At 45.0% G+C, this 10,559-nt stretch overlaps 1 protein-coding gene across 1 annotated transcript in view; it reads right to left on the reverse strand.

The window, feature by feature from the left end:
- The window catches only part of LOC130122483 (transcription factor COE3-like), a 27,141-nt gene extending 25,071 nt beyond the window's left edge, over positions 1-2,070 (reverse strand). Inside the window, exon 1 of the mRNA XM_056291415.1 lies at positions 1,980-2,070. Within this exon, the coding sequence (XP_056147390.1) occupies positions 1,980-2,070 (91 nt within the window). The remainder of the gene's footprint in view (positions 1-1,979) is intronic.
- Positions 2,071-10,559: the final 8,489 nt, after the last annotated feature.

Raw genomic sequence — 10,559 nt, forward strand, 5'->3', positions numbered from 1 at the left:
GGCTCAGAAGCGATTCTTGATGTAATCCCATCTCCACCTTGAACCCATCCATCATTCCTACCACACACCTCACCACTGTCACACTGCCCTCAGACATATCCTGTACAGCTCTTAGATATACTTTTCTGCCACTCCCAACTCCCTCATATAATACCACACCTCCTCTTTCGGCACCCTGTCACATGCTTTCTCGAAAGACTTTTCGTAATTCCTTCTGACATTCTCTTTTCTTCTCCATCAACATTCTCAAAGCAAATATTGCATCTGTAGTGCTCTTTCATGGCATGAAATCATTCTGCTGCTCGCTAACCATCACCTTTCCACTTAACCTAGCTTCCACTACTCTTTCCCATAACTTCATGCTCTGGCTGATCAACTTTATACCTCTGTAGTTACTACAGCTCTGCACATCCCCCTTATTCATGAAAATAGGTAGCAGTATGCTTCTTCTCCACTCCTCAGGCATCCTCTCACTTTCCAAGATTGTGTTAAACAATATAATTAAAAACTCCACTGCCATCTCTCCTAAACATCTCCATGCCTCCACAGGTATGTCATCAGGACCAACCGCCTCTCTACTCTTCATCCTCTTCATAGCTGCCCTCACTTCCTCCTTGCTAATCCACCTCACTTCCTGATTCACTATCCCCACATCCTCCAACCTTCTCTCTCTCATTTTCCTCATTCATCAGCCTCTTAAAGTACTCCTTCCACCTTCCCTAACACACCCTCCTTGCTTGTCAGCACATTTCCATCTCTATCCTTCATCACCCTAACTTAATGCACATCCTTCCCAGCTTGCTCCCTCTGTCTAGCCAATTGGTATAAGTCATTTTTCTCCTTCCTTAGTGTCGAACCTCTCATACAACTCACCATACGCCTTTTCTTTTGCCTTTGCCACCTCTCTCTTCATCTTACACTCCATCCCCTTGCACTCCTGTCTACTTTCTTCTTCTGCAGTAGTTGCCCAGCCATCCGGCAACTCTTCACTACCACCTAGGGCCTGTCTTGGCTCATCTCTGAATGCCACACAACAGTCTTCCTTCTTCAACTTCACCCATTTCTTCCTTGGCTCTACCTTCACTTTCTTCCTCTTCTTGATCACCAAAGTCATCCTACAGACCACCATCCAATACTGCCACACTACGTTCCCCCCTGTCACCACCTTGCAGTATCCAGTCTCTTTCAAATTGCATGTCCTTGCATAAGATATAGTCCACCTGTGTGCACCTTCCTCCACTCTTATACATCACCCTGTGTTCGTTCCTCTTCTTGAAATACATTATCACCACAGCCATTTCCATCCTTTTCACAAAATCCACTACCATCTGTTCCTTCCACATTCCTCTTCTTGGCAACACACCTACCTATCACCTCCTCATCACCGTCATTCCCTTCACCAACAGTTCATTCTAATCAATACACTGTCCTCTTTATGTACCCTCTCCGCCACTTCATCCAACTCACTCCAGAGTTCTTTCTCTTTCATCTCGCATCCAACTTGCAGGGCATATGCTCTGACAACATTCATCATCACACCTTCAATTTCCAGCTTCATCCTCATCACTCTGTCCTATATTCTCTTCACTTCCAACACACTCTTGACATATTCTTCCTTCATGCCATGTTATGCCATGACATGCCATGTACCAGCTTGCTTCAAGAACTCCACCATCATACCCGTCCCCCAAAAACCAAGGACCACAGAACTCAGTGACTACAGTCCCATCACCCTAATCTGTGTGGTAATGAAGTCTTTTAAGTGTCTTGTTCTCTCCCACCTTAAAACTATCACTGACCCACACCTGGATTCCCTGCAGTTTTGCTATAGAGCCAACAGGTCTGTGGATGATGCAGTAAACATGACGCTCCACTTCATCTTCCAGCATCTGGACTCCCAGGAACCTACCCCAGGATCCTGTTTGTGGATTTCAGTGCTACCTTCAACACCATCATCCCAGATCTGCTGCAGGACAAACTCTCCCGGCTGCACATGCCTGTCTCCACCTGCAGGTGGATCACCAACTTCCTGTCTGACAGGAAGCAGCACGTAAAGCTGGGGAAACACATCTCTAACTCCCGGACCATCAGCACCAGTTCTTCTCAAGTCTGTGTCCTTTCTCGTCTACTTTTCTGCCTGTATACGAACAGCTGCACCTTAAGTCACCAGTCAATCAAGCTCCTGAAGTTTGCTAATGACACCACCCTTATTGGACTCATCTCTGGTGGGGATGATTCCACCTACAGCTGGGAGATTGACCATCCGATGTCCTGGTGCAGCCAAAACAACTTGGAGCTCAATGCTCTAAAGACAGTTGAGATAGTTGTGGACTTCAGAAAGTACCCAGCCCCACCTGCCCCCATCACCTTATGTGGCTCCCCAGTCGACACTGTGGAATCCTCCACTTCCTGGGCAACATCATCACCCAGGACCTCAAGTGGGAGCTGAACATCAGCTCCCTCACCAAGAAGGCACAGCAGAGGATGGATGTACTTTCTGCGGCAGCTGAAAAGTTCAACCTGCCAAAGCCAATGATGATGCACTTTTACACTGCTATCACCTCCTCCATCACTATATGGTATGCTGCTGCCACTGCCAAGGACAAGGGCAGAGTGCAGCATATCATTCGCTCTGCTGAGAGGGTGACTGGCTGCAACCTGCATCCCTCCATGACCGGTACACCTCCAGGACACTGAGGCGAGCAGGAAAGATCATGGCCAACCCTTCTCACCCAGGCAATGATCTCTTCAAAACACTCCTCTCTGGCAAGAGGCTAAGGTCTATAAAAACCAGAACCTCATGCCACAAGAACACCTTCTTCCCAACAGCAGTAGGCCTTTCTAACAAAGCTCCAGACACACACACAGATCCTGACATTGCCACCCACCCACCCCTACCCCCTTTTATCTTCCCTAGCACTTTGTAACATTGTTTTAGAAAAGTGCTATATAAATAAAGTTATTATTATTATTACTGTGCTCTCTGTATATGGATAGCCTACTTAAAACCTGCACTACCTTGTAAATGACTCTTATTCTTAAAATAACTCCTTAACATTCTAATTTAACTTTTTGCAAATACAGCTCCTGCACAGCTTCAGGGGCTGTCACGTGGTCCCATGTTCAACTCTGAATCAGTGTTGATTGCACCTTATTACACCTTACTTTCATTTTTATTTTATCATATATATATATAAAGAGTATTGATATTAATTAATAATATTAATATTTAATTAGTAAAAAATAATATATGTATCATATATATTGATTACAAATGCTATATATATATAATACATGTACTTTTTTAACTTTTAGCTTTACCATTTACTGTTAATTTTTCCCTCTTGCACTAACATACCAAGATACCAAGACAAATTCCTTGAATGTACTTGTACTTGGCAATAAATCTGATTCTGATTCTGAGTCAGAATTACCCCTCCCCAATTTCGTCTCCCATCCACACCATAGTGAGAAGAGTTTGAACCCACCTCTGATGCTCCTGGCCTTACTCCCCTTCCACCAGGTGTCTTGCACAGTATATCTACCTTCCTTCTTTCCATCATATCAGCCAGCTCTCTCCCTTTACCAGTCATAGTGCCAACATTCAAAGTTCCGACTCTCACCTCCACACTCCTACCCTTCCTCCTCTCCCGCTGCTTTCCCCCATCTCCTTCTCCTTCGCCCAACAGTAGCATAGTTTCCACCGGCACCCTGCTGGCCAACAGTACTGGTGGCGGCCATTGGTAACCCGGGTCTTGACCGATCTGGTATGGAAATCAGATTTATGATCTGCATATTTGATTTGGCAAAGGTTTATGCCAGACGACCTTCCCGGCACAACCATCCTCATTTATCCAGGCTTGGGACTAAGAATGCGCTGGCTTCTGCATCCCCAGCGGCTGGGTTTTCGCACGTCTTCTCTGTGTCTTTCGAAAGCCTTGTGGCAATATTTAAATCTCTTTTATGCTGATAGCTTCGGCTATCCTTTCCTGGCCAACCAAATGGTTTATTTTACCCTTTAATAGCATACATAAATACACAGACACACATGCACACACGTGCATAAACACACACACACGCACGCACGCACACGTGTGTGTGTGTGTGTGTGTGTGTGTGTGTGTGTTTAATTTTGGGGTAAGAGAGGGGTTGGATCTCTGACTGACATAACAATTCCAGGAAACAGAGGAGCCTGAGAGGTGGAGCAGATATGTGGACATATGGGTTGATGTAATGAAAAACAGAACATTCATGCTCCAGAGCTGTGTGACCCTTCAACTCCCTACGGTTACACTGAAACCTTGCCTCCCTGCTCTGGCAGGGTTCCCATGGCAACCACATACAAACAATCAAAATACACACTCAAATGCACACTCATTTGTACATACGCGTGCGCACACGCACACACACGCACACACGCACACACACACACACACACACACACACACACACACACACACACACACACACACACACACCACCCTCCCACAATGCTACTACCCCCGCTTGCTGACTATTTGAACTTTTCAAAGAGCGCAGTCTGTCTTGGAAGCATCAAACCTCATTCACAAAGATTAGTGTTAAGGATATTGATATTCACAGACAAGCACACCCCATTCATTCCCCCCCAATAGAGATGTTTCTCAAATACAAACACCCAACTGAGCCTTGATAAATAATTGAGAACTCCCCCACCCCAACATTTAAAATTGAAAAAGGAAATAGAAGCGTTCCATACCCACTGATCTACAACTAAGAGATACCACCCACAAAAAAACAAAAAAAACAAAAAAAAGGCATAAAAAGAAAATAGGGAAACTAAAACAAACTTGTTTATGACAGCTCCAAAAAAAGAGGGAACAACTGAAATGAAATATAAATGCTGTGTTTGGACTGATGTAACTGTGCTCCCTTGAAAAGAAGGGAGAATGTGCAACTACACAATGGGGGCAGAGGAGAGTGTAGAAGCAGTTTAGAAGTCTGCACACATGCCCAGAGGATCACAAGCCTCCTCTGATCACCTGAGGGAACATCACATACTTATTACCTCAGATATTCTGTAATTTGCCTTGCTAACACACCCCAAAATGCTTTGGTCGCAACTGTTTTATCCCTGTTTTTCCACTCCTAAACTCTCCCCCTCAGCTGTGACTCTGCTTCATCACTGGGACACTGTTGCTAAGTAAGCTTTGTCTCTGTTAACGTCTGTGTTTGGGTGCTTTGCTATGGAAGTGTTTTGTTTTTCGGGTTTTGTCACGCTAACTGATTTGTTTTACATTAGCCAACATGTCTTTTTTGCAGGGAAAAAACTGGCCACATGTGCTAGCAAAGCGCTCTAAACTGGGAGGAAAATATGGTCGCTGATTAGGAGAAAAACTCAAGACTTCTGCATTGTGTCTTGGACTAGACCGTGTCCAATAGGCCACAGCTAACTTCTTGGTCGATTTTCATCATGCCTGCAAGGGAAACATATTTCAGAAGAATCAGCTGCAATAAATTCTCTGGGCCAGGACTGTCTCTAGTTGGCCTACAGTGCATGAGCTACTCTTTGAAGACAGACTGAGGAGGATCTGAACATATAGGATAAAGCAAGGTAAAAAAAAAAAAGAAAAAAGAAAGAAAAACTCATGAGATATGAAAAAAGAAAGATACTTGAAATTTGAATTGAGGATGGTAGCAACACTGTAGAAGCTTATATTCAGTCTTGCAAAATATCCACTCAATATGTCAAGATGACGATAAGGTCTACTCTTTTTTTTTCTTTTCAAAAGTTTTGCACATGGCAAGGCATTAACTGTTAATTATGATACATTTTAGTGTCGCGATCAACAAGGGAAAATAGCAAATAGCAGTGCAGTTGTTATTTAGTACACGTGGTAGATGACCATTTTGCTTTTTGTCAAAGGCTAGTTGAAATATAGCACTGGGCATGCTTCTCAGGCGATCGTTGGAAGAGATTTTGGCAGTAGTTGGGGAGACATTTTGCAAAGGCTCCATTGCCTGTGTTGCTGCAGGACCGCCCTTGTATGATAAGCAATCAGCAGGCAGGAGAGTTCTCATACCGTCTAATGCCACTGTAGTGTCTGTTATTTGCAATCAGCTTTGAAGAAAACCTCAACATCATTTGATAAATTATGGCTCGATGCAATTTGACACTTTTTTTTATCAGTTTTGACCTTGGATTTACCTTCATGGGTCATACTTCATACTTGTCACTAAGTATTTGGTAATGTTGGTGTAATAGTAAAACATCATAGCCAAGGTCAGTCAAAGCATGTTTTTGCGGCAAAGCGACGGGTTTTGCTGATTGGTGTTTTTGGTTCGTTTGAGGTCACTGAAGTGTTATTTTAACGGTCTGTCACTCAGGCAGATGGACTCCGAGCGTGTCTTAAACATGCAAAATGCAGGGGACCAAGAAGAAACAGCATCTCTTTATCTCAGGCCTGGTCCATGGCCAGCTCTGCACTTCACCAGTAAAAGCAAGAAGAGACAGTAGGGAACACGAATAGTGACTATGCACTATCCAAACCAAACCCATGAAAGGGTTTCTTGTACAAGGAAACCCAACAAGGAGAAAATTACTTCTCGGCAGGGGGGGAGAAAAAAGCTCATGTTACCTCCTTGACTTATTGTGCCTCCTTATCATTAGAACACAAGGTGAAAGTTCATAGGATTTTCTCATTAACCAAAGTCATTATCGGTGGATTTATTTGATGGCGAAAGACTGAAAACACAACTGTTCTACCTTTTAACCAGTCAGGCCTGTGAAATACTGGCATAACGCTTTCTGAGTTGTCAAACCCCCCCCCCCCCCCGCCCCGAAACCCATTTCTGGTAATTATTCTTTGGCTGCTGAGGTGCAGGTCCCGTCATCTATCAGCACAATGATCCCTGATCCTGAACCCATGTTAAACCATAGCAACTTTTCAGAGGTGATACCCACCACATTTTTGCATGCACTGTATCTATTAATGTGTGATTCCCCCTGCAGATAATTTCGTATTATGACCTGATATTATCAAACATACCACAGCATGTATCTTATTAATGTAAGGAAGGTCCACAAGGAAGTAAAAACATCACTTACAAACAACTTGAATGAGATTTTGACCATGGAGCAGACCACGCTGAACAAAACTCCACATCCCCTTAACTCTCTTAACTTCCGAATAAACCAGATTACCATCATCCCGTGGTCTTCGGGACATAAACCACCTGTCTATGCAGCCTATGAATGTGTTGTTCTCTACTTGTTTTGTCACTTACAACCACGTATTGAGTCTGTTATTCTGCCGGATGTGATGCTTTACTCTGTGGGCGGTAAACAGCCCTCTCTCCTCACAGACATGTGGACAGTTTAGTTGACTGGTAAGTCAGCCATCAAAGGCCTGAGAATACTCCATTTTTTTGAACACTTTTTGAAAAAACATTGGATGCAGAGAGTTGCATTCTGCATTAATTCACCGCAGCAGCCTCCCATATGTGTAATTTTTTTTCAGGATACACAAGCATCTGGCAGAACTTTTTTTTTTCTTTACCCTAAGAGGTAAAGTTGGAGAAAAGAGAACTTTTACCATGGCGGTTTTTTTTCTTTTCTTTTTTTGCTGCAGACATAGGCATTGTTTTGACAACTTCACACAGCATGCATATTTCAATCCACAACATGCTAAAAATGGCTCGGGTTTACTCCCACAGCATGGTGGGCGGCAAAAACAGAGGCCACTTTGAACCTGAAACAATTTACAGTTTACATTGTTACAGTTGGAGCGGCACCGTCACAGCTTTAGGAAGCAGAATAGTGCATCTGCACTTACATATGCACCCCAACACAACAGCTTCCCTGTTCACTCACACACACACACACACACACACACATGCACGCGCACACACACACACACATGTAGGCGCACACATGCACGCACACACACAACAGAGCAGATATGTGGAAGTAGAGCGGTCTTGTTTATCTAAGTGGAGGAGCTGGCTCTTAGCCTGTGCTGTGGCGGTCTTTGGATGACCTCAGCGCTGGAGATCCAGTGTTTAGGGTGCGGCTCTCTTTAACTCACAGATGAGGTAGGGGTCTGTCTGACTAAGTCGTACAGCTGGGCAGATGGAAACATAAAGCTGAGATTCTGGAGAGTTATACATGCAGGTAAACTGAGAACTCAATGAGCATTCCCTCTTCTTGAAACGCTGCGCAGTCGAATAGTAAAACAAATTGTGCGGTGAATGAACCCACATGTTTATTACCATAACTGGTATCTATCATTACCAGACAATTATGTCCGGGTGCAGCTTTTAATGATATTACACACTGGAGTGGGGGGGGTACAAATTAATGATGGACCGGGTTTAGTGCTTTAATTGACACAAATCACATTGAGATGGTCACGTGACAGAACGTCATACAGCTGTAAAGGAAACTATCAAAAGTGGAATAGTCAATTACACGGGTGAAAGGGTTTGGGTCATGACCCACATTCTCAGTTTTATGGGAGTCTGTAACTCACATCACAGCACACCAGTATTATGAAACCCCGCGCTGCACAGACCCGACATCTAAAGTCAACAAATGCTTGTTCGGAGTGATATTTCCAGAGGATGACGCTAATTGAAAGCAGCTGTTGGATGACTCTGGAGCTAGCATGAGCCACCCGCTCACATGCAGGCCAGTCAAGCTATGCGAATGTACTGTAAATACTATCAAGATCTTGACGAACCCCGTAAATACTAATTTAAACAACTGAGACGACTTCCAGCCAGTCAAATGCATGATATCCCGACTCGGACCTCAAAAGTTAACATCCCAAACAAAACTCTACGATGTGTACACGGAAGTGCAAGAATTTCTTCATCAGATGACAAAGTACTCTCATTAATTCTACTTGCAAAATGCTTCCAATATCCATCATGGTCCTCAGTGTTTTAACTCTAGCCTCTATCTTGCTAAAAGTTTGGCAGATGTGAGGTCCCAAAATCCGAGTCTCATATGAATTATATTTGCAGCGCTCGCAAGTCACGAGTTTACACACTCGCCTTTACAGATACTAACATAAAAGAACAACTCTTCAAATAATGGTTGATTTTTACTCTTTTTCTCTCTCTTTTGGAAAATTCTTTCCCTTTCCAGGTCAAACTCCCACGGCTCCACCGGTTGCCTGGCCGGTGTTTACTTTATCACATCAGAAAGGGTCATCTGGCTCCGCAGAGGAGGAGGGCCTGCAGCTTTGGTTCTGATCTCCAGAACTCCCTCTGCACCTCAGTGACAGGGGCTGCCTAGTCTCACAGCTCACAGAGAGAGAGCGAGAGACAGAGAGAAAGAGAGAGACAGAGAGAGAGAGATACACACACACACACACACACACACACACACACACACACACACACACACACACACACACACACACACAGAGCGAGGGGGGGGCAGGGAAAGCACTCACAGGGGTTGTGGAGAGTCAATTTACTGCATCATGAGACCGGACAGGACTCAATAAAAGCATCGCCCCCACACGACACTAGCCTACACACACACACACACACACACACACACACACACACACACACACACACACACACACACACACACTCCCGCATTCATACAGCTATTACTAGCATAGATGCAAATGCAGCCACATAGACAAACATGTGGGCATGCACAGCAAACTACAGCGATATGCACAAAGGCCCACGGCTAATGTGTACTACAAAGAGAGACATAACTCTAAGTATGTACATTGTATTGTTTTGAATTGGTTTTTTTTTCTCCCTTTTTCTCCCCAATTGTATCCGGCCAATTACCCCACTCTTCCGAGCCGTCCCGGTCGCTGTTCCACCCCCGATCTAGGGAGGGCTGCAGACTACCAAGTCTCCCCCGATACATGTGGAGTCGTCGCCAGCCGCTTCTTTTCACCTGACAGTGAGGCGTTTCGCCAGGAGGACGTAGTGCATGGGAGGATCACGCTATCCCCCCCCCCCAGTTGCCACTCCCCCTGAGCAGGAGCCCCGACCGACCAGCGGAGGCGCTAGTGCTGTGACCAGGACACATACCCACATCCGGCTCCTCACCCACAGACATGGCCAGTTGTGTCTGTAGGGACATCCGACCAAGCCGGAGGCAACATGGGGACTCGATCCAGCGATCCCCGTGTTGGTAGGCAACGGAATAGACCGCCATGCTACCCGGACAACCCCCCAGTACATTGTATTGTTGACATTTACAAGATATTGGCCCCTTGGACACACACACACACACACACACACACACACACACACACACACACACACACACACACACACACACACACACACACACACACACACACACACACACACATGCTAAACCTGTAGGCTCAGTTTCGTAGTGCACATCTGATGACTACAATCCGTTTTGTTCTTATCGCAAAAAACCCCCAAAACAACCCCACAGCCATCTCCTTCCAGTGTCTCTGCAAGGCACCGTGCGTGCAGCTTCACATTTTAAATTCCACTGCTGGGGAGGACACTGCAGAAAAGAAAGATTGCTGGCCCGCCATCACCTCCTCCCACACACACTCGCCGAG

This window comes from Lampris incognitus, chromosome 13 (genome assembly GCF_029633865.1).
Source record: "Lampris incognitus isolate fLamInc1 chromosome 13, fLamInc1.hap2, whole genome shotgun sequence".
Taxonomy (NCBI): Eukaryota; Metazoa; Chordata; class Actinopteri; order Lampriformes; family Lampridae; genus Lampris; species Lampris incognitus.